This window comes from Hemiscyllium ocellatum, chromosome 4 (genome assembly GCF_020745735.1).
Source record: "Hemiscyllium ocellatum isolate sHemOce1 chromosome 4, sHemOce1.pat.X.cur, whole genome shotgun sequence".
In the NCBI taxonomy this organism is placed as follows: Eukaryota; Metazoa; Chordata; class Chondrichthyes; order Orectolobiformes; family Hemiscylliidae; genus Hemiscyllium; species Hemiscyllium ocellatum.
The window spans coordinates 56,415,696-56,440,226 of NC_083404.1; the positions used below are offsets into that span (position 1 = coordinate 56,415,696).

The following is a 24,531-nucleotide window of genomic DNA, read 5'->3' on the forward strand; positions in this document are numbered from 1 at the left end:
TGGTAAATGAGCTTCATTATTGAATGTTCAGCACAATGGATATAACCTTCAAATTATTCACTTGTGTGTCACATTTTTCTCCTGGTGATGAAAATGTAGAATTTCAAGATCAATGTTGCTACTTGTGTCATTTGTTTTTAAAACTGCTGACACAGGGCACTCTTGAACCGGCTGCGATCATCTTTGGAGGCTTGGATTTTATGCAGCTTGTCGAGCTGGACAATGACTTCAGGGTCCACTTGATTGTAGAGAAGCTTTGTGTAGGATTCCGTAGCAATAAGGAAACCTCACTTGATGGAGCTGGAGGGTGGAAGCAGCTGACATGGGATTTTGAGCTGCCAGTGATCTGTTGACAATTGGGTTCCTTCATGAGCCCACTAGCACTCATTATCCCACTACACTTTAGTAGTGGCTTAGGGATCAAATTAAGGTGGCAAACATCTCCTGAGATTCTCTGAGGGTTGCCCAATAAAGCCTGTCTAGTTTACCTACAGCTTTCCAGAAGTAGTATCCCTCACTATTAAGCACTTTCACCCACACTGAAAGCTATTTCTTTGTCTCCAACTCCCTCCCCTGTGATTCCTGTCTTGCCTTTGTTTAGCGGTGGCCTAGGCTTGCTCCAGGATCCTGGACTTTAGTTTGATGGAATATCACCAGTAGCCATGGCTCCCGTTGGCGATGTCTATGGACCAAAGTTTGATTTTTCCCGGCAAATGGAAACTTCCACCATTAGTAGCCTTAACTGTGGAGCATTTACCATAGCCAACTGCTAGGTTCCTGAAGGGAACTTTAGTCTCCCCCACTAAACTGATGATTAAGGCCACCCCTGTTGATTCACCAAAATCCAGGTCATAGATGCTCAAAACAGTATTGAGTATTATTGCATTTGTGGTGTAGCCCTCCTCAAATGCCTGTGTCACTGCTCATCCAGTTAGGGGAACAGAAGGCACATTATTCCTTTCTGTCCTTCACCCGGAGAATAATGTTTTGTATCATTAACATAAGCTGAAAATCCATTAAATCTGTTTCTATTGTTTAAAAATCTATTCGTCCTTTCAGCTATTGTGCCCTGGGGGAAAAAAAAGCAGGCTGTGTTAACCCTGCAAAATTTAATGCCAGTGCATTCTGTCTGAGTGAGGATTAACTCCACATGGTGCATTCTGTGAACAAGCAAAGCTCACATGTTTCTGATCTGATCACTGGGGAGAGTAAAGACGCTGGTTCTTTCCAATTAATCTTCTCCCAGGGCTTCATTCAGCAACAGATACATTTGATTTTTTTTTGTACAGATTTACTAATTAGAAGAATTGTCTTTATTCCTTGATTTGATTAGAAGTGCTTTTTTAAAAAAAACAGCAAATAGCACTTGTAAGCTCTGAGGTACGCAATTTAACTTAACTTGTAAGGCTTGAGTCAATTATAATTACTATATTAAGTAGTTGTGGAGCTGTAAAAGTTCCCAGTCCTGTTTAACTATAAGAGCATTCTGGACATGTGATTTCTGTGAAACCTGTGAAAATATCAGATTTATCACAATAAGTATGAAAGACTAACTTCATGTGGGGAATGGGATGAATTGGGATATCAACTCATTAATTCTGGTTAACTGCGTACCTGCCCCCTGTTATGTTCTTTTGACTGATCTTGTTCTTGTTCTTCTTCTTCTTCTACACACCCATCCACAGCGGTATTGTTTATGAACCCTTGCTAATCGCTGCTCCTTTGCATGGTCAGTGGCATCCCTGAACACTGGTATATGAACATATGAAAGCATATGATCTCTCTGATTGGTTGGGTGTTATTTATCCAGTTTCTTCAGGCTGATAGCTATCTTACTGATATCACTTCTTGTCATCTTCTGACTACAGTCATAGAGGTGTACTGTACAGCACGGAAACAGACCCTTTGGTCCAACTCATCCATACTGATCAGATATCCTAAATTAAACTAGTCCCATTTGCCAGCACTTGGCCTATATCTCTCTCAACCCTTCCCATTCATGTGCCCATCCAGATGCTTTTTAAATGCTGTAATTGTACCAGCCTCCAGCAGCTCATTCCATACACATACAGCCTTCTGCATGAAAATATTGTCCTTTAGGTCCCTTTTAAATTTTTTTTCCCCCTCACCCTAAACCTATGCCCTCTAGTTCTGGACACCCTCACCCCAGGGAAAAGATCTTGTCTATTTACCACATCCATGTTCCTCATGATTTTATAAAATAATATAGACAGATCTCAGCAAAACATATAATCAAAAACGAACCCAGTCGACTCACTGTTGTAGATTTACAGCAAGGTTATGCTTAAAAACTATGCACTTAGCTTCTCTTGTGCTGTGAGCTCACCCATGCAGGTTCCTCCAAGGTCAGCTGTGAATTTCGCTGTCTGTAAATTTTTCTTAGAGGCACTATGATATCCAGAGATACTTGAACTCAAACAGCAAAGGCAGTATCTGTGCAGATTCACTGCAGTGTCGGTGTAGGTTTCTTTCTCTGACCATGTGGTCTCTGTCTTTGTCCCTCTTCCTCCTTTTTAAAGTGCTGTTGTTTGACTTTCCTCAAAGTTCTAAAACAATGGAACAGCTTATAGAACAGTAATTATTGCTCTTGGAATTTGAGGAAATCGCCTCCAACACCTAAAATACCTCAAAAGGAGCGGCTCTTAAAGGCAAACTTTCTTCCTGTCCTCCATCTTGGATTATCCACAATCCTAGTTCCCTAAAAAGACAGCTTTGTGGATAAATCACATGAAGTTACCTTTAATTCAGCAAATATTAAGAAATCTCACAGACTATCAAATACTGAAACAATTATTTAAACTCTTAAGAGCAAATTACTGCAGATGCTGGAATCTGTACCAAAAACAAAGAATGCTGGAGACTCCAGCAGGTCAGGCAGCATCATGAAGAGAAAGCAAGTTAATGTTTTAAGCTGAAGTGTGGAGGAGACAGCATTTATGCTATAGTTTGTTGTGGAGGGAGGCGGTAATGGATGGGGTGGGGTACAGGGGAGAAAGGATGTTGATAGTTCAGAATAAGTCTTTGTCATGTGAGAACAGCGGAATATTGCCAGACTGCAAAGAACAAGCAGTCACACTGGGGTAAAGGGGAGGTGGGAGAGGATATGATGACAGAATGTAACAAGTACAGTTAAAAGAAAGAGAAGGAATGGAAGTGTGTTCACAATCTTAATATTGAGTTCAACACCTTAAGTCCAGAAAGCTGTAAAGTGCCTCGTCTGAAGAAATGTTGTTCCTCCAGGTTTCACTGTGATTTACTGGGGCATTGCAGCATGCTGAGGACAGACACGTGAGTGTGTGAGCAGGACACTGTGTTAAAATGACCAGCTGCGGGAAGGATGGTGTTATGCTTGCGCACAGACCGGAGGTGTTCTGCAAAGTGGTCACCCAGCCTGCATTTGGCGCCTCCAATATACAGCAGATCACATTGGGTGCAACAAATACAATACACAAGATTGGACGAGATAGAGGTGAAATGCTGCTACACCTGGAAAGACTGTTTAAGCCTTTGAAGGTGAGTAGGGAGGAGGTGAAGGGGCAGGTGTTGCACCTTCTGTGGTTACATGGGAAGATGCTGTGTGAAGCGGGGTCGTGTTAGTGATTAGAGGAATGGACTAGGGTGCCAGAGGGAACAATCCCTGTGAAATGCAGATGGGGACATGTGGGGAAGATGGTGCTGGTCATGGCATTCTGCTGAAATGGTGGAGAATAATCTTTTTGAATGCAGAGGCTGGTGGGATGAAAGGTGAGGGCAAGGGGTTCCGATCCCACTGTTGTGAGTGATGGAAAGGGGTGAGTGCAGAAGTATGGATGATAGGTCTGACACAGTTGAGGACCACCTTAACCACAGTGAGCAGAAACCATTGTTATAGAAGAAGGAAGCCATGTCAGCAGCATTGTTTTGAAAGGTGTGGCATCATCTGAACACTGTGTGGCATGTAGCAACCAAAATATGACCCCCTCAATTCGGCTATGACCTGATTAATGGTGGAATTTAGCTATGATTTTGACCAGTGTCTGTCTCTGGAAGTGTCCAGGGTTTAATCCTTGTGCAGTTTTATTCTTTGAAGTTCCGCTGCTGAATTGTTCAGATGTTGGTTTCTTCTTCAGACTTTTGTCCTTGGGGTCTGTGATGTGATATTCGTGATGATTCTTTAGATTCTTTCATCCAAAATATTGCAAGTCTGCAGCTTGCCGCCTTATTAGAAGTAGCTTCTTTGTTCCTGTTTACATTTAGCCTTAATTGTCTGTTTGAAGACACAGCTTTCCTGCAGGTCCTTAAGTTCTTCTGCAGGGCAATCAGTTTATCTTTGTAGCGTAAAGCAGCCAGTTATCAATTTAATGTCAACCAGTTTTGTATATGTTGCTTTGAACCCCCTTTTTTCCCAGGCATGGCTGACTTGCTTTCCATCCTTGTATAGCTTTGTCCTTGTCCTTAATGGCTTACTCCAGACAGAATTATTGCTGATTTCTTCCATATGGAAAAGTTTATCTTTAAATCCTTTTAATCCACGAACAGTTATAAGAGCAACCTTTTCATTACAGCTTTTCCTTGTTAGTATACCAAGCTTATAGCTTTCAACTAAAGTAATGAGGCACTGCAAGGTAATTTCTGTTTTATGTCTAATGGTTACACCTGAAGGTTCTGCAGAGTTCCAGATCCTATCAATAAATTTCGGTTAAAAGAAACATTTGCTTATGTGTGACTTTGCAGTAACTCTTGCTTCCTGTAACAAGCTAATTAAAAAGTCACTTGTTGTTTTCCAGAGAAATAAGAATCTCATTTCCAGAAATCAAAACCTATCACTGAACTAATCTTAATTTCAAAGTGTTGTATGTACTTTGACATATTATATATTAATAATTGTTTCACTTTAAAGCACCACAAGTTAAAAATTAAGCCAATCAATGGCATAAACCTATTTCTTCTGAGTAATGTCAACCAGAATTTTGTGTAGTACATGTCTATTGACTTGATTAAGCAAATTATTACCACTGGAGTAATTTAACTCTTGTTCCACTGGAAATTTGGGTTTCTGACCCCCGTATAAGTATAGACTGTGTGTGGGCACAGTTGTTGAAAGAAAAAGTTCCTGTAAATCTGTAACTTTAATGTGTGGCATCTGGAATACAGTTTTATTTTGAATACATCTGCAATATCTTGTGACAAGTAACATTACATAATCCATCTGGCCCATATTTGTATAATCCTCAAGAAGCTGCAAACAGCTCTTTGAAAGTAATGCTTCATGTTCTTCAAGATGATGAATAATTTGCACTCTGTCATGAAAGAGCACCAAGCAAATTCATCTGTCTATTTAACTTCCCTTTACCAGAATCCAATTTTGTTTCTCTTCAGGATGCTAGGCATATTTAGCTTAAACTTAGTAATGTCTGTGTTCAAGAATTTATAATAAGAATATAATTGACACCATCTAAATGGAGAGTCTTTTGCTGCAAATTTTACAAGGGCTAATTATAATAGGACAAACTCAAGGAATTGAGTATTTCAGATATTTCTTGGCTACATCAAACCTACAATGTAATCACACCTTAGTTAAAAATCAAGTAAAGGTTTTAAGACCATGACTCAGTTTGTGCTGTTAGATTGCAGACTCTAACAATCCGGCTTTGAATTCCATTTAAGTCACGAGGCATCTTTATTCATGCATATTTGGTCTTAAGTGACAAGAAGACTAACTTAAAATTAAGTCAATTCAGTATAATAGGCATACAGCTCTTTCCATGTAGGTAATAAGAATGAAAATGATTGTACCTTGAACGGTGAAGAGGCGGTATTGCAAGCCTCGCTTAACAGTTGAAGGCTCTCGGTGCTTCAGCTGTGAGTGCAATTCAACTCCTTCACACAGTTGAGATCATCAACTTCAAATTGTGCCAATTTGTTTTCTCTGACATTTAGAGACTGATGTCCTTTTACTTTCAACATCCATGGTGAACATGTGAGAGAGCATTATCTGATACAATCAATGGAAGAAAATGAAAAACTAGGTAATGCTGGCTCAGAAATCTTGATCAGTCTTGGCATTGGTTAACCATAATCTAGTTGAATGGTGAAACATGTTCAAGGGGATAAAAGACCTACTCCTCTTCCCTTTTCTTGTGGTTTAGTAGTGAAAGCATGTTTAGGAGTCAGAAGGTTGTTGATTCAAGGTATCTAGGCTGACACTTCCATTTAAAGCTGAAGGATGGCTGTACTGTTGGAGGTTTCTGAAACATTGAACCAAAACTCTCATGCCACCCTCTTGGTTAGATGTAAACTATCCCCAGCACTATTTTAAGCAAACCGACATAATGTTACCAATATTAGATATGTGAATCATCATTGAAGCATATGGGGTGAAACGTATAACCAGAAGTTAATATTTAACTACTCTCAATAAGAAAATCAAATATAAGAACTATTTTCAGATCAAGGCCTGAAATTAATCATGCTTGCATTAATGATTTGAATTAATATGAAAATGTTGAAGTTATTCTGTAAAATTATTTCTTGAAGCATTGCAAAGGTGTTTTATGATTAAAGAGGATTGGTTGTGCAAAATTATAGTCTTGGTTGTTGACTTTGTATGTCAGTTTTCCCTGGATGCTATTTGTATGATTAAATATCTTAAATGAAGTATGTGACCCCTAAAAGTAAGCACTATAAAATGAACAACCAGCCTCAGCAATACAGGTATGATCTCCACCTCATGTTTCTCTCTGGTACTAATAGGCCTTGGAAAATTAACATTACTTTATAGTTCTAATGATACAGGCAAGGACATAATCATTTTGAGACTTCAATTATTGAGTTTGGTATAGAGATTTGATCTGAGCTTTAGACTTCACCCTGTTTGTGGTGGAATCTTGGTTATGTTGAAACATTTTAGGTAGGCTCAACAGAACCTTTCACTCAATTCCTTTCATTATGGGTTCAATTTAGAGAGTGTCACAAACTATGGTGATAAATGAGACATGTTCAATGTAGGGAAAGCGTCTCGGAACATTTTTTTAAGCCAAGGCTTTAAGGTGGATGACGTATTGAAATTCTGCAACATGGGAATACAGTGATGGATGATGTTACCATCCTCTGAAATTTGGGCATTGTACAAAATGGCTTGAGGACTGATGATTGATTTGCTCTCAGTGACATTAGAGGTTGGGTACCTTATCATCTTGTCAATCTCATTACTGCCTTAGTGTCCTGTGCTACATGGTGGTGTGGTGTTCTGGTGGTGTGCTATTTTTGATGTGTAATTTAGAAGAAGCAGTTATTTATTCAGGTCTAAACATTTCACTTTTCTCCTTGCAGAAGAAATGGAAGTTAAGCCTCCGTCATCAGCACAGCACAGATACGGTAATGCATCTCTGCTTTGTAACCTCTTTTCTTCAGCTAGCTGCAACAAAGCAATCACTATACATTTACAAACTTATCTTTACTTGAATTAAGCTGGAAAAAATAAACTTCAAATCTTGTAATTGATGTTCTTTTGGATTTGGTGAAGTTACTATCATCTATAATCAGACACTGTCCATGTTGGGCACCAGTTCAACATTACCTAACAGTTACTGTTCACTGACATAAGATTGTGGATCTCGGGAAGTGGATGATATTATTGAAATTCTTTGTGAACTGGACATTGTAATTTTTCTGATGCTCTAATATCTCTTTCTTAGCTTCCAGGATATGAACAAGTTATTGAGACCAGGCCATTGACAAACTAGCATTTAGCTTTATTTTCAAAGTGCTTAATCTGAGAATAAGGTGCATAAGGAATTGCAGTCCATTTGAAATACTTAATTTAATATAATCAGTATAAAACATATTCCATTGGGATAAAGATATCGATCAAAATAATAAATTCTTCACCTTTTAAGACACCACTAAACATTTGCAGAACCTTGCTCCGTTCTGATTCGCTAACCAGATCTCTGCGAGCATTATTTCTGAACTCTTCTTTGCTCAGCTGGCCAGAAGGCAGAGGCTGGACATCACTCATGTCTGCTGGGTTGAGAGGCTGGTCAAACTGGGATATAAACTTCCAACCATTGAGACAAATTGAAAGTGCCAGTCCTGAAAGTGTGTGAATGTCAATCGGAAAGATATTAATTAACCTCCCCATTATCTCAGGCTGAATTTAATGCAGGACACCATTCCTTCTGTTAGTTGAGCTGGATCTAATCCTTTGTACTGACTTGTAATTCTCATTCCCAAAAGCTGTATGCGCACTGAGTTCAGTTTACTGGCATGATCTTAATGCAAATTGATCTGAAATCTCCTATTTGTTGTGGACATATGAAATAATTCCCAAAGGCACCAAAATTATTAACTGGGTATCAATGTCTTAGACAAGTTCTATTCAAATTTCCTCTGACTATAGGAACACGATGTGATTCAATCACAGTGTCTTGATGTTGAGGTCAGGCCACGACTCTGCCATGTTGCAATTTTCCTCTCAGAATTACCAAATGAGAGATGCAAGAGGAGAAAAGAAAATATCTAAGAAAATTGTTCAGCTAAATGTAGAAAATAAAGTTTTCTGTAGCTTTCTGTAAAATCCTTTGAAAGCCACATTTAAGTGACGAATAGTTTGACTGATGATAATTTGGATTTGAGAGGGATTTCTGAATTTACAATTTTGATATTTTTGTAAATCTTGGTGCATAAAATGTGTAAATCAATATAGTTTTGATAGATTTAAGTGAAAATATATTTATTTTTAAGCTGACTGTTAGAATTATGTTGTGGTCACAAATTGTAATGTTTAATTATAGTGAGTTTCTATTTAATTTCTTACTTGGGGAAAACACCTTTCAATCAATTATGTTTATGTCTTACAGTGTTTCTTCACAGTGCAATACCTTTCATTGGGTTTGGTTTCCTGGACAATGCTATAATGATTGTCGCAGTAAGTACTCCACCTATGTCCTTTGCTTCATTGTTTATCATAGACACTAATCTTAAAGGGAACATTTTAAGAAATGTGACTAGACTCTAATTGACATTTGGAAGGATTGGAAAGGAAATTCTTATTGGATTTGATTTGGGGTGGGAAGATGCCTGTGTGGAGCACAAAATCATGAACATTAGACTCTGAATAGCTAACTTCCATGCTGTGATTCAAGGGTAAGTCTACTATATAGGTTTTGTATAGAAGCAAAATGTATCTGTACAGTGCTTCACTGCAGGCAGTACAATGTCAGTTTGAACAAGGGGAAAAAAAAAATCCTTTTTGTTTGACTTCAGTCAGGTGACATCTGAAAGCGTGGCAACTGGGGACTATTTAGACTCCCTAGAATGTGGAAGCAGGGCATTTGGCCCAATAAGATCTGGAAAGCATCCCTTCCAGACCCACCACTCTACTCTACTCTATCCCCATAACCCTGCATTTCCAATGGCTAATCCATAATGGTCTGCATATCGCTGACACTACGGGTAATTTAATATGACCGATCCACCTAACCTGCGCATCTTTGGACTGTTGGAGGAAACTGGACCACCCGGAGAAACCCACACAGCGGGGGAGAATGTTTTCAGACTCCACACAGTCAGTTGCCCATGGGTGGAATTGAACCCGGGTCCCTGGAGCTGTGAGACAGCAGTGCTAACCACTGAGCCACCATGCCACCCCATGAAACTGGCATGGTGGATTACACCTAATTGTGTCTATGTACCTTCCAGTAATCAGATACATTAAGCATTCCTTGGCAATGGTATATTTGCATAACCTAAGCACGTAGGCAGTTTTTGTTTCTCTCTGATTAACCAAGCACCTGACGCTCATAGGTAGAATTAGAAAGAGAAAATTAGAATTTTTTACGGATGGGCTCAATGGCTTTTTTCTGTGCCATAACTTTTCTTTGATTTTAATTTTGGAAGTTTTGGAAGGTGATTTCTAGAACTAAAGGCAGTCTAAAATAGTCACAGAAGGACAGGAACAGTTGTTTAAGTGATATGTTGAAAGTGGCATTCTAATTATCAATTTGCTTTTCAATCCATCTTCCCAATTAACCTTTATTGTTAGCACTGACTGCAGAAAAGACAGGAGCCTCATTATGGCCTGAAGTCCTTAAACACAACTAAGGCTAAACGGTTGCAAAGGACATTGTAGAAAAATGCCATATTGTTCCTTGAGATTATAGTTAGCTTCACTGGGACAATGCAGAAGACAAAGATTGGGACATCAGAATGAGAGCTAGGTGGGTGATGAAATTGGCAAGTAAGGGGAAGATCAGGCTTACAAGTAGAACATTTTTGTGAAATCTTCTCCACGCAATGAAGCTTAGAGTAGTTATTAGATACAGGCCCAGGATAATGGTATGGGAAACGTGCAGGGAAATATTGCATCTCTTATGCTTATAGAGGAAAGCGTGTGGGAGAGGAAAACAGGAGCTGTAAGGATGAACCAAGGAATGTCATGGAAGGATTGGTTCCTCTATAAAGCTTAGAGGAAAGGGATGGGCATACTTTATGGGATTTGGGTGACAGAAGTTCATCCAGGTGAAAGGGAAACAAGATAATAGGCACCAAATGGTGGCCTTGCCAAAGACGGCCACATCCAATGAAATTATTTTTCAAGTTGCCCATTACAGTTCTGAAAATGGGAAAAAAAATAGGCAATTGGGTGGACTGCATTGCAGAATTACTTGCAAGAGAATGTGCTTACTGAAGGAATTACAAAGGAACTATATTTTGAGCACACTTGCAAGTGTTGTCTGCAGCAAGAAACTCTAATTTCTTGTTCTAGTTGTTTAAAGAACTCCCTGTAATTTGAGGGTTTTTTCAAAAATTACCATAGAAGAAATTCAGTGGAAATAAATTTCTAACAAACTAAAGTAAACAGGATCCTCAAGACAATCCATGAGTTAAATAGTTATCAGACCTCCCTATTTTCTCCTATAATTATTTTGCCATCCATTGTTGAAATGACCCTATTATAATATATCTCTGCCAGGTATTCGGGAAATTACCTGAATTCTAAGTGAGAATTGCTGGAGATACTGTATATATAAAAAAAAGCTGATTGGATTGTACTAGAAAAAGGGAAAGTGCTTTTAGTCTGATAGTAGATGCCACACTGGTTTTTCATTATTTTCATTTTTATTGTTTTATCAATTTTGATTTGAAGCAGTGAACTGGGAACTGTTGGCTAAATATGACTTTGGACTATAGTTAGCAGCTTGCGTTAAAAGGTAAACAGATCAAATAAACGTTTTTGTTTATTTGTGAGACCAGGCCTGAAAATTAATTGCAGGTTGGTTCCTCATCAAAAGATTCTGCAGACCCTTCGATATCAGAGGAGGTCATTATGTTTAAGCAGGTAGCAGAGTATGGCTGTTAATGAGGTCAGTACCTTTGGAATGGGTTCCAATATGTCTGGAAGGTATTTTATTCTCCAACAAATGGCAGATGTTGTGCGGTAACTGGGGCTTATGCTGGAGATGGTCAGTCTGTCAAGGAGTGGTTAGTGTATGAATTAGGTTTTGGACTCATGTTTTCTGTGAGAAGGAATCTGCCTGTTGGTGCTACAGCATAAAAATTTGAAAGCTTTCTGCCTAACTTAACATGAGCAGCTCTTGGAAGCTCAAACAATAGAAAACCAAGTTAAAAGCATGACTGCCTTTATTTGAGTGAACTGTAAAAGGTGACCCCAATCAACATCTTCAAAAAAAAAATCAACCAAGAAACAATCATCTATGCTGGTGAAACAACACATTGTGAAAATCACTTAAGTAATTTGCCAAGTTTTATTTTCTTTTATCTATCTATTTGTGTTTGTTTGTCTTTTGTATGAATGGAGCTGAAACCAAAGATTTTTGGGTTTATGGAACAGCTAAATTAGATTAGATCGTTTAACTTTGCTCTACTGAAGTTTATTGCATTGTTTAAAAAATTGCTGAATCTTTCACTTAAACCACAAGCTGGTGTTGAGAATTGATTATTCACATAATCTAGGATTGAACATTCAAAATAAAGTCTGATTTAAGAATCTTTTTGTGGTCAATTTTGTGCCTCTTTGAAGTTTTTAATTTTACTCGGTTGTGAATACAGAAGGAGGGAGTCTGATTTGGTTCAGCTGTCTGTCTCCATGTCATAGTTCAATTGAGAAGACAGGACATTGGTTAGGCCACTTTTGGAATACTGTGTTCAATTCTGGTCTTCCTACCATAGGAACAATGTTGTGAAAGGATTCCGAAAAGATTTGCAAGGTTGTTGCCAGGGTTGGAGGGTTTGAGCTCGAGGGAAAGGCTAAATAGGTTGGGGCTATTTTCCCTTGAGTATGGAGGCTGAGGGATGACCTTACACACGTTTATAAATTCATGATGGGCATGTACAGGATGAATAGTCATAGTCTTTTTCCCAGGGGAGGGAAGTCCAAAACTGGAGGGCATTGGTTTAGGGAGAAAAGATTTAGAAGGGATCAAAGGGCCAACTTTATCAAACAAAGGATAGTGCATGTATGGAATGAACTACCAGAGGAAGTGGTACAACATTCAAAAGACATCTGGATGGGTATGTGAGTAGGAAAGGTTTAGAAGGATTCGGGCCAAATATTGGCAAATGGGATGAGATTAATTTGGGAATCTGGTTGCCATGGACAAGTTGGATTGGTGGATCTGTTTCTGTGATGAACAGTTCTATGACTCTGAGCTTGGGATCAAATGGTATGCAGTATTAGACTGAAACTGACCCAGTATTATGAAGTTAAATATTTTATTATATTGTACTGTACAGCAATGATTTTCTAGTTACCTTTTAGAGTAGCACTTTAAAATGAGCCAGACCTTAACATGTGCATAGCTTAAAGTAGTGAAACATTTTATTACAATATTAATTTTTGCTCTTTTTCTTAGGGGACACAGATTGAGTTATCCATTGGAGTTATTTTTGGCATTTCCACAATGGCAGGTGAGCATTCTTAAAATAATTTTAGTCCCTTCAAGAAATCTTTGAATTGCTTCTGGGTTGTTGTCAATTTTGTGTACTTGGGAATGTTTTATTCCCATCTCGCCACAATTTTGAAATTGGTCAATTCCGAAAGAATTGGCTGTCACCCTGTATAGCAAATTGTGGGTGTAACACTTCGATGGAAGTTAGGTTTCTGACCGAGTCATGCAGCACAAAAGAGACCCTTCAGCCCATCAACTCTGCACCAATTTGTCCACACGAATCCCACTTGCCAGCACTTGGGCCTTAGCCTTAAATGTTATGACATTTCAATTACTGTTCAGGACAGGACATGTTTACACGGCAGCAACCGGATGCTTAGTTTGCTGAAGCAGCCAGCATGACAGACTTGGTTCCCATTATTGTGTATCTGTAGGCAGTTCACAAAGTACCTAACTTTCAAACAAATATCCACTGGGCTTCAATTACCTCTTAATGGTTTTTCTGTTTCAACTTACTCAAGCACATGTTTGTGTTGGCTACCACATTACAAGATGATGTTACACCATTAACCTGGGGTCATGAAGACAGCCAGTATGCTTTAGTTATCATTACCTTCAGTTTCTAGCTGTAAGTGTGCACGTCTGTGTCCTTATAAAACGTATGCCTGCCAGCTCCTATTTGTCACCATCTCAATTTCTTTTCTTTGGTGGAAGATCTACTGTTTAATTTTTTTATTCATTCATGGGATGTGACCATTGCTGGCTTGCCAGTATTTATTGCCCATGCTTAGTTGCCCTTGAGAAGGTAGTGTTGAGCTGCCCAGCTTAGTGGTATTATTGCTGGGTTATTAATTTTAAGACACTTAGGTACCTGGGTTCTAATACTGCCACGGCAGAATTTAAATTGTATAAAAATCTAGAATTCAGAGTCTGGTGAAACTATGAAACCATTGTCGATTGTTGGAAAAACCCATCTAGTCCATTAATGTCCTTTAGGGAAGGAAATTGCCAACCTTATCTGGACTGGACTACATGTGACTCCAAATCCACAGGAAAATGGATGACTCTTAATTGCCCTATAGGTAATTAGGGATAGCAATAAATGCTGGCCAAGACAGTGGTGTCCTCCATCCTGTGAATGATTTTTTTTTAAAAAAACATCCGCTGCAGTCCATGTGCTCTAGGTGACCCACAGTGCTGCTAGGGAGTAAATCCTAGTATTTTGACCTGGCAAAGTGAAGGAATGGTAATGTATTTCCAAGTCAGAATGGCGAGTGGCTTGGAGGGTAACTTGCAATTACTGGTGTCCCTATATATATCTGTTGCCCTTGTCCTTCTAGATGGAAGTGGTCATGGGTTTGGAAGGATTGGTCTAAGGAACTTTGGTAAATTTCTGCAGTGCATCTTGATATCCATAAGGAAGTAATCCTTCACTACGTATTCCATCTCTTCAAATAACTCTCAGAACATATAGGTCAATTACAGTGCAAAATGATTTACATTTGTGCTCTGTATTTTGTTCAGGTTTAGCAAAGTCAACTCTTGCAATTGTATGTTAAGAACTTATTTCCCCAGAATGAGAAATAGCTTTTGAGAAGCCCATTAATTCTTATTGGTGCTGCTAATAAGAAAACATCATTAGTTCAAAGTTTGTGCGAAGATTTGTAGCTCGGGTGCTCGTTGTTGTGGTTCTGTCGCCGAGCTGGAAGTTTTTGTTGCAAACGTTTCGTCCCCTGGCTAGGCGACATCATCAGTGCTTTGGAGCCTCCTGCGAAGCGCTTCTTTGATGTTTCTTCCGGTATTTATAGTGGTCTGTCCTTGCCGCTTCCGGTTGTCAGTTTCAGCTGTCCGCTGTAGCGGTTGGTATATTGGGTCCAGGTCGATGTGTTTGTTGATGGAGTTTGTGGATGAATGCCATGCCTCTAGGAATTCCCTGGCTGTTTTCTGTCTGGCTTGCCCTATGATAGTAGTGTTGTCCCAGTCGAATTCATGTTGCTTGTTGTCTGCGTGTGTGGCTACTAGGGATAGCTGGTTGTGTCGTTTCGTGGCTAGCTGATGTTCATGTATGCAGATTGTTAGCTGTCTTCCTGTCTGTCCTATATAGTGTTTTGTGCAGTCCTTGCATGGGATTTTGTACACTACATTGGACTGGAACAATGGACTGACAGAAGAGACACAACAAACAGTGAGACAAACTGTCGTACCTATGATGATAAGGAAAAGACAAACACATAACCTCAACACCAAGGAAAGGGAAGCACTGAAAGCACTAAGAAACGATAAGAACATAATCATACTACCAGCAGATAAAGGCAGAATGACGGTCATCCTAGATAAATCAGATTGCATCCAAAAAGCACAACAACTACTCGCAGATACCAACACCTACCAAATGAAGGAATCTGACCCCACACCACTACTCACCAATAGAATAAATAACACACTAAGGAATCTACAAAAAAACGGACAGATAACCAAAGCTGACCTACAAAGAATGAAACCGGAAAGCAGCAACACCCCCAGATTCTACGGACTACCTAAAGTACACAAACCAGACATCCCACTCAGACCCATAGTATCACTACCAGGGACACCATCATACAAATTGGCCAAAGAATTACAACAGAAACTGAAACACCTGGTCAGCGGATCCAAACACTCCATACAATCAACACAGGAATTCTTGAACATCATCAGAAATATACACATAGAAAAGAAGAAACCATGATCTCATTCGACGTGACGGCACTGTTCACTTCGATTGACAAAATCCTAGCCAGAGAAACAATAGCCAACCTACTGGACATACAGAACAGAAAACAGGATGCGGAACCTATCAACAAAGACGGCATACTTAAACTACTGGACTTGTGCCTGACTACACACTTTACATTCAACAACCAGATATACGAACAAATCAACGGAACACCCATGGGATCACCAATCTCGGGACTCATAGCAGAGGCAGTTATGCAAAGGTTAGAACAAACAGTCCTACCACAAATTCAACCCAAACTCTGGGTCAGATATGTCGATGACACGTTTGTAATCATCAAAAATGCGGAAATAGAAAAAAACACACCGGATCATCAACGCCACACTCTCAGGAATCCGATTCACGAGAGAAGAAGAAAAGGACAGCCAACTCCCATTCCTAGACGTGATAGTACAGAGAACACCGAACGGAGAATTCACCACAAGGGTATACAGGAAAGCAACACACACAGACCAAGTCCTAAACTATGAAAGTAACCACCCCAACACACACAAACGAAGCTGCATCAGGACACTATTCAAAAGGGCCACAACACACTGCAGTACACCAGAACTGCAAAAAGAAGAGGAACACCTATACAAGGTATTCGCTAAAAATGGATACCCGCGCAACTTTATCAACAGATGCCTAAGAGAAAGACCACGGAACGAGGACTAGCCACACTACCATACATCAGGAGCGTTTCAGAACTGACAGCCAGACTACTGCGACCCTTAGGACTCATAACAGCACACAAACCAACAGCCACGCTCAGACAACAACTCACTAGAACAAAGGACCCGATACCCAACATGAGCAAAACTAATGTGTACAAAATCCCATGCAAGGACTGCACAAAACACTATAAGACAGACAGGAAGACAGCTAACAATCCGCATACATGAACATCAACTAGCCACGAAACGACACGACCAGCTATCCCTAGTAGCCCCACACGCAGACAACAAGCAACATGAATTCGACTGGGAAAACACTACTATCATAGGGCAAGCCAGACAGAAAACAGCCAGGGAATTCCTAGAGGCATGGCATTCATCCACAAACTCCATCAACAAACACATCGACCTGGACCCAATATACCAACCACTACAGCGTCAGCTGAAACTGACAACCGGAAGCGGCAAGGACAGACCACTATAAATACTGGAAGAAACATCAAAGAAGCGCTTCGCAGGAGGTTCCAAAGCACTGATGATGTCGTCTAGCCAGGGGACGAAACGTTTGCAACAAAAACTTCCAGCTCGGCGAACAGAACCACAACAACATCATTAGTGCATGTTATTGTCTTGGTTTTATTCAGCATGAAGCAGTCTTTTTACAAGCCAGTGAAATGAGAGAAACTGTGTATTGTCATGTAACTCAATAAATCCACTAGTTATTTTTAGGCTTTTCATACCTTCCATTCAATTTCTGACTGTGGCTTGAAGAACTGCTAAAAAACACAAAGCAAGTGATATAGCCTGATGTGGCTCTTACATTTACACCCAAGAAAACTGGTTACATTGCATTTGTTGAAAGGCAGAAATATGGACATCAGTAAAACTTTGCTCCCTCGTCCCCCACCCACAATTTATCTCCCGCCTGACCCTCCCTCTCCCCTCCCCTTGCTCTCATCCCCTCGCTCCCCCTTCTCCCCCCACAGATCTCACTCCTCATTCTCCCTTACCCCACCTCCTCGCTCCCCCGTCCCTGTCGGCTGCTCTCCCTTCCCCCGGTCTCTTTCCCCCACCCCCCAACTTCTCGGTCTCCTCTTGCCCCATCAACCCCTCGCTCTTGCTCCAATTCCCCGCTCTCCTCTCCCTTTCCCCACCCCCATGCTCTCCCCTTCCTCCCCCAATTCCCCACTCTCCCTTCCCCTGCCCTCCCCACTCCCTTCCCTTTCATGTTGAACACTTGACAGTATTTTCAGTCATGGAAGACATTGCCACTTAAATTCCAAGCAGGTACAGGGAGTCACCAAAATAATCCGAGCATAAAAACGGTAATGGGAAAAATAAGGATTGAAAAAAGGCCCCAAGTTCAGATTAATTCCATTCTGAAGGTTTAAAAGAAGTTGATAAGATGATTTTAACTGCCCTAAACCGAGTACAGCCTACACTCCAGGCACACAGTGCATGGTAACCACAGGGTTTCAGACACAAGGAGCCATTCGACATTCACTGTTTTGAAGTATCAGGCCACATCTGTTTGTGTCCAAGAGTGACTGTCTGCCGGGTGTTATTAATGTCGTTACAAAGACCACTTCATTTCCTGGTCCTGAATTGTGTTGAATACAGCAATTGATGAGCTCGAACCATGTCTATCACAACGGGCGAATGTGCACTACGGGCTCCCACGTGTTCGCAAATCCATTAAAGAAATCACAGGTTCAATTCCCAGTGTGTGCCGAGTTTACTAATCAGGCAGGCAGTGGTGAAAGATCCTAAAATTACCATCTTGGGATTATTGAGGGAAGAAGTCAGCCGGAGTCTGTTGTAATTACTTTCCAATGAGTCCTGCTGCGTAGTATGTACGTATTTGACTGTCAGGGGAGAGTGGAATTGGCGATGTCCGTCTCAAGTGTACCCTCGGGCAACTCACATGATCAAGAATCTCCTCTCCAAATTAACTGTACTTCAGCATTGTGCCTTCAGCAGAGGGAAATAAATAAAGTTGTGCCGTCTAATTATTTATGAAACAGACCCAATTTGTTGACCTTCTGTCTATAATTTGACTAATTCTATCCTTTCTTTATAAACCAAACAGCTGCAGCGCTCGGCAACCTTGTGTCTGACGTAGCTGGCCTGGGGTAAGTATAACTTATGAATTTGAATAATTATAAACACGAGGACTTCAGATTAAGTTTTTGTCATATTTCTAGCATTTCCCCACTTTCCTACAAGCCAGCGGTTCTTTGGGCACTGTATTCAGCTGAAGGATGTGTTTTTAATGAGCAGTATGAAACTAACATTGCTGTTGAACTGTATAACTTCTGACAAATACTTACGGCCATATTTTTACTTTATCAGCTTCTATCAACTTTAACTGTTCAACTTAGATTTTGATAACAAAGACAGAGGTGCTGGAGAAGCTCAGCAGGTCTGGTAGCATCTGTGCAGAGAAATCCGAGTTAATGCTTCAGGTCCCGTGACCCTTCCTCAGAACTGACGGTAGCTGGGAAAGTGTCAGTTTAAATGCAGAAGTTATGGTCGGAGGAGGAGGTGAGGAGTACACGATAGGTGGGGATGAATTCCAAGAATAGTTGGACAGACAAAGGAGTGGATAACAATCTGCCAGGGAGGGTGAACAGCTGTTAATGTAGACTGTTAGTGACGATCAATAGGTAGTGAGTAATGGCAGATTATGTAATAACAAGTCCTGTTGTGGGAGGTACACACATACAAGGCCATGACACACTACATTGTTAGCCACTAATAGTCTCCATTAACATCTATTCCGTACCCCTGACAGAATGTTATCTACCCCTTTGTCTGTCTAACTGTTCTCTCTCCTGGTGCTCTAGACACACCTGTCATTTACTACTTACCCCCTCCTCCTACTCTATCTTCTGCATGTAAAACAACATTTTCCTAGCTACCATCAGTCTGAGGATGGGTCACTGGACTGAAAGCTTAACTCTGATTTCTCAAGCAACTTCTGGTTTCGCTTCTGATTTACAGCAACCACAGTTTGTTCAGTTTTTATTTAGATTTTGGTAAATTCATTCTTTGATCTACATATTTTTGCTGTGCCAGTTATTTCAGTATTTTGGCTCAGGAAATTGGCAGGCAGTGAAGAAACAACTAGGTGATTAAAAACTGTAGGTCCTGACAGTATTCTGGCTGGAGCTTTTGGAAAAAATGTATTTACAGGATGAGGGTGTTGCTGGCTAGGCTAGCATTTATTACCTATCCCTGGTGTCCTAAAGAAGGTGATGGTGAGTTCTGTTCTTGAACCTGTTGGTGCAGGGTTACCCAAAATGCTATTAGGAAGGGAGCTCCAAGATTTTGGCATGAAACATCCCATGTCAGGACTGTTTGTGTCCTGGAGAGAAACTTATAAATTATGGTGTTCCAGATGTCTGGTACCTTTGCCCTTCTGGTGGGAGAGATTGTAGTTTGGAACGTCCTTTCAAACAGGCCTTGGTGTGTTACTGCAGTGCATCGCATAAATGGTACGCATGCAATGAAGAATATGAACGTGGAAAGTAGTGGATGTGGTATTAGTCAAGTGGGATGCTTTTTTTTCTGGATGGTGTTAAGTTTCTTGAACTTTTTTAAGCTGCTTCCATCCAGGCAAATGGGGTGTATTCAATCATGCTCATAATCAGTGCCTTGTAGATGATGAACAGGCTTTGGGAAGTCAGAAAGTGAGTAACGTGCCACTTACCTAGCCTCTGATCTGCTCGTAGTTTTTAAATATGTAGCCTAGTTCGGTTTCTGGTCAATGGTAGCCTTCAGAATTTTGATAGTTCAGTGTTAATAATGCCATTGAATGTCAAGGAGTGATGGTTAGATTCTGTCTTAGAGATGGTGATTACTTGGCGCTATGGTAACAAGCATGTTACTTGTCACCCCAAACTTGGAATTGCTGCATTTGGACATGGACTGCCATAGTACCTGAGAACAGAGTACAAGAACTAGGAGTCGGCAATTTAGCCCCTCGAGCCTGCTCCATCATACGATCATGACTGATCTCAAATTGGCCTTAACTGCACTTTCCTCTCTGCTCATCATAAGCTTTCAGCCCATTACTAATTAAAAATTACTAATTAAAAATAGGTCTATTCCCTCTTTTAAACTACTCAATATCCTGGTGTCCACTGTGTTCTGGAGTAGTGAATTCAATTGTTTCAGACCTTTTGAGAGAAGTAATTTAGAGTCATAAGGATGTACAGCATGGAAACAGACCCTTCGGTCCAATCCATCCATGCCGACAAGATATCCCAACCCAAAATTCTCCTCAATTTTGTTTTAAATCTGCTATCCCTCAGCCAAAGAGTATCCTTACCCTAAAACTGTTATTTCTATCCCTCGTTCTAGATTGATTCACACAAGTTCACTTTTTTTTCAATCCCCTTCAGCATCTTGTATGCCTCCATTAGATTTCCTCTCATTCTTCTTAGCTCCAGAGAGAATTCATGAATGGTGCTGAATATTGTGTAATCGTCAGCAACCATCCGCAATTCTGACCTGATTCAGATGGAGGAAAGGCCATTGAAGAAGTAGCTCGGCGTGTTTGGACCAGGACACTAGTTGTGCTCTAGAATGAGCAGTGTCCCAGCCAAACTGCTCCAGTACAGCTAAAAGATTTATATCTACTCGACAGTGGAAAATTGCTCTGATCTATTCTGTCCTTGAAAGTTGGACAAATGTAGCCTTTTATTGTCTTTTTTAAAGTGTGGGGTTTCATTAGGACCACCAGCTCTGGACTTTATTACAACCTTGGCAAACTTGGGTAAGAGTTTATTTGAAGAATGATGGTCTGCTGGTCATATCATTGCATTAGCAATCCAGAGGCCTAAGATAATGCTCTGGAGACTTGGGTAAGGATGTCACCAGTGCAACTGATGAAGTTTAATATACTCTGGAATACAAAGTTTATCCCTGTGATTTTGACTATGAAACAATCATCAATTGTTGTAAACTAACTTCCTTCAGGGAAGGAAATGTCCTAACATGATCTGGCCTACATGTGACTCCAGACCCATAGCAACATGGTTGGCTGTGCAATTGCCATGGCAAGTCACTCAGTTCAAAAACAATTGTAATGTTTAACAAATACCGACCTTGCCAGTGACACCTGCATCCATGAATGAATAATGAACATTTCAGATGAGATGAGGATTACTGCCCTTGATATCTGTGCAGCATTTGACCAAGAGAGATATCAACAGCCTTAGCAAAACTGAAGTCAATGATATTATGGAAAAGCTCCACAGGTTGTAGTCATACCTTGCTCAAAGGAAGATGCTTTTGGATGTTGGAGGTTCGTACAGGACGTGACAGGGTTTCCATGAGGTAAACATGATATCAGAATGGAGTTCTTCACTGATAATTCCAGTACTCAGTCCCATTCACAATTTCTTACCTACCCAAGCAATCAACATGCAACAAGACCTGCTGGAGGCTTGACTTGATCGTTGGCAAGTAACATTTGTGCCACACAAGTGCCAGGGTAAGACCACCATCAACAAGAGTGTGTAATTATCTCCCCTTGAGCTTCAGTGGCACCATTGCCACTGAATTCTCTATCAACTTCCTGAGGGTCATCATTGACCAGAAATGAATTGGCTCAGCTGTGTAAATATTTCAGGTCACAACAGTTCGTCAGAACCTGGAAGTTCTGCAAGTAACTTGCTTCTTGACTACTCAAAGCCTATCCGCCCACTACAAGGCACAAGTGAGGAATGTGATGGAATGCTGTCCATTTGCAGGATGTGTGCACCTCCAAACCGAAAGGCTGGTAATCTTTCAGGCAAAGGCAGCTTGTGTGATATCATTTCCACCGTCTGTTGTTAATGGAAAAAAGTCATTGCTGGCATAATCAAGTTTGAAAACATCTGTAGTAAGAGAAACTGTTAATATTTTAAGTTGTAAGTGACTCTAATTTAAAAGGAACCTTTTGAATATTCACTTCCATCACAAGCATGATGTACAACTGGCATGTACCATCTGCATGGTGTGTTATAGCGGTTTGCCCATGCTGCTGCTTTATCACCTTCTAGACCTGTATCCTCTGCCACTGAGATGTGTGAGGGCAGCAAATGTATAGGAACATTACTGAGAACATTTTCTCTCTCTCTCTCTCTCTCACACTCACACTCACACTCACACTCACACTCACACTCACACTCACACTCACACACACACACTATCCTGATTTGGAGCAACTGTACATTGTCGGGTCTAAAATCCTGGAACTCTACAACAGTATTGTGGGTGTACTGACACTGCACAGATTATAGTGAATCAAAAAGGCAGTTCACGAACACTTTCTTGAAGCGAATTAAGGATATGAGCCATCAGTGCTATATTTTCCAGCAGTAAACATCCCTTGAATATTTAAAAAAATTATATTCTCAGTTGTCTATGCTCTTAAAGACAAGAAATACACTTGAAGTACTTTCTCTGTACAACTGTTTTACAAAAGTAGTCTCTGTTGAACAGATATCTAAGAGCATTGACTGATTCGTGTACAAGATATATGCTAACTTATTCTTAAATGGAAATTTTGCAATCTATTAACCCATTCCACATTATATACAGATTGTTAGGTAAAGAATTAGATTTTAAAAAAAAGCACATGGAGTCATTGGATATTGTGTACTTTTTCACTACTTGGACTAATGAATATCATCTTTGGGTGGAGAGCCATCAGTTTCAGTGTCTGTTAGACAGTGGATAAACTGTTTTTGGAATGTTGGATATTTTGTACGAGATCTTTGGATTTGTTGAGACTGCAATACATTAGCATATTTCATAGATCTTACACAAATGAAAAATTAATCAACACTTTTGTCCTGCTCTATTCTGATTAAAGCAATTTAATTATTGAATGAAAACAATTTTGAAGAGTGTTTATTAGAATTTTAATGTGATGGGTCACATCAGTTTAGAGCAATTTTTTGACCCCTTAAATGAGGTCTTCACTTGTCTGTTATTGGAAATACACATTCCTTTGTGCTGTGTTATGTATCTTGTGCCTATATCATGTTGGCACAAAAACAAATTGCTGGAAAAGCTCAGCAGGCCTCACATCTGTGGAAAGAATTCAGAATTAATGTTTTGGGTTGAGTGATCCTTCAGTGCAGTCTGTTAGATAAATTTTTCCCCAAGAGAATTTAAGATTTCAGAGGAAGGGAATGCTGGGTACGAGCTAGGGAAGAAATCTGCAAACCATCGACTAATTTACATGCTGATTAGGTCCCTCAGGAATCGCGCATGTTTTCGAAAAAAAAGATAAAACTGCCTTCTGTTTTATTGTTTACCTATTCATTTCACAGAATAATTTAGATTATGTAAAAGATTTCTCACTTTTCAAACTTATAATTTTTTTACCTGGCAACCCTACTCACCAACTGTTGTGGTGTGCAAGAAATAGACGATGATTGTGAACTGAATTGAAGCTCGCAAATGCATTCAATTCAGACAGACGGTTGGACTAACCATTAGTTGAGATGGAAAGCAATACGTTTTTGTGATGTTAGTTCAATACCAACTTGTCTGTGTTAAAGTCTGTCCCAATCAGATTGGTTGGAGTGAACATTCTTTTGAACTTGGAAGTATTTGTAACATTCCTCCCATCTTGGAATATTATACAGTACATCATTTTTTAAAAAGGGCTATAAAACTACCCTGCTGTCAGGGGCACAGCAGTTTTTTTTTATTCGCTTATGGGACATGGGCATTGCCATCATTTATTGCCCATCCCTATACACACACCTACATACATGAGCCTACTTTAAAAAGGTCTGGGAGCTGACTGCTTGTTGCATTTCCTCTCTAGGAATATGTGATTATGACTTGATGTGATTAATCTAATGAAGCTTAATACTAATTTTGACTGCTTCAGACTTGCAGGGTATGTGGAGGCTCTTGCATCAAGACTGGGTCTACCAAGTCCTGATCTAAACCCAAAACAGGCTGATATGTGGCAAACACGACTTAGCTCACAGCTGGTAAGTGCTTACATTTTCAGTGACTCCTATGCTATATTCCCTTTCTCTTTTCCATATTTCCTGATTACAAATATCTCCGCAGCCTGCCTTGTATGTTGGAAAATATTATATCGGAAGCCAGGCAAACTCCTGTCCGTTCACATCAATTTACAGGCTCCTTGCTGCCACTTACACAAAGCAGTTTG

At 40.1% G+C, this 24,531-nt stretch overlaps 1 protein-coding gene across 1 annotated transcript in view; it reads left to right on the plus strand.

Annotated features, from left to right (window-relative positions):
- Window positions 1–24,531, plus strand: part of tmem65 (transmembrane protein 65) — an 82,743-nt gene that overhangs the window by 42,327 nt on the left and 15,885 nt on the right. Inside the window, exons 2-6 of the mRNA XM_060824265.1 lie at window positions 7,333–7,377; window positions 8,862–8,929; window positions 12,876–12,930; window positions 18,433–18,475; window positions 24,241–24,346. Of these exons, the coding sequence (XP_060680248.1) occupies window positions 7,333–7,377; window positions 8,862–8,929; window positions 12,876–12,930; window positions 18,433–18,475; window positions 24,241–24,346 (317 nt within the window). The remainder of the gene's footprint in view (window positions 1–7,332; window positions 7,378–8,861; window positions 8,930–12,875; window positions 12,931–18,432; window positions 18,476–24,240; window positions 24,347–24,531) is intronic.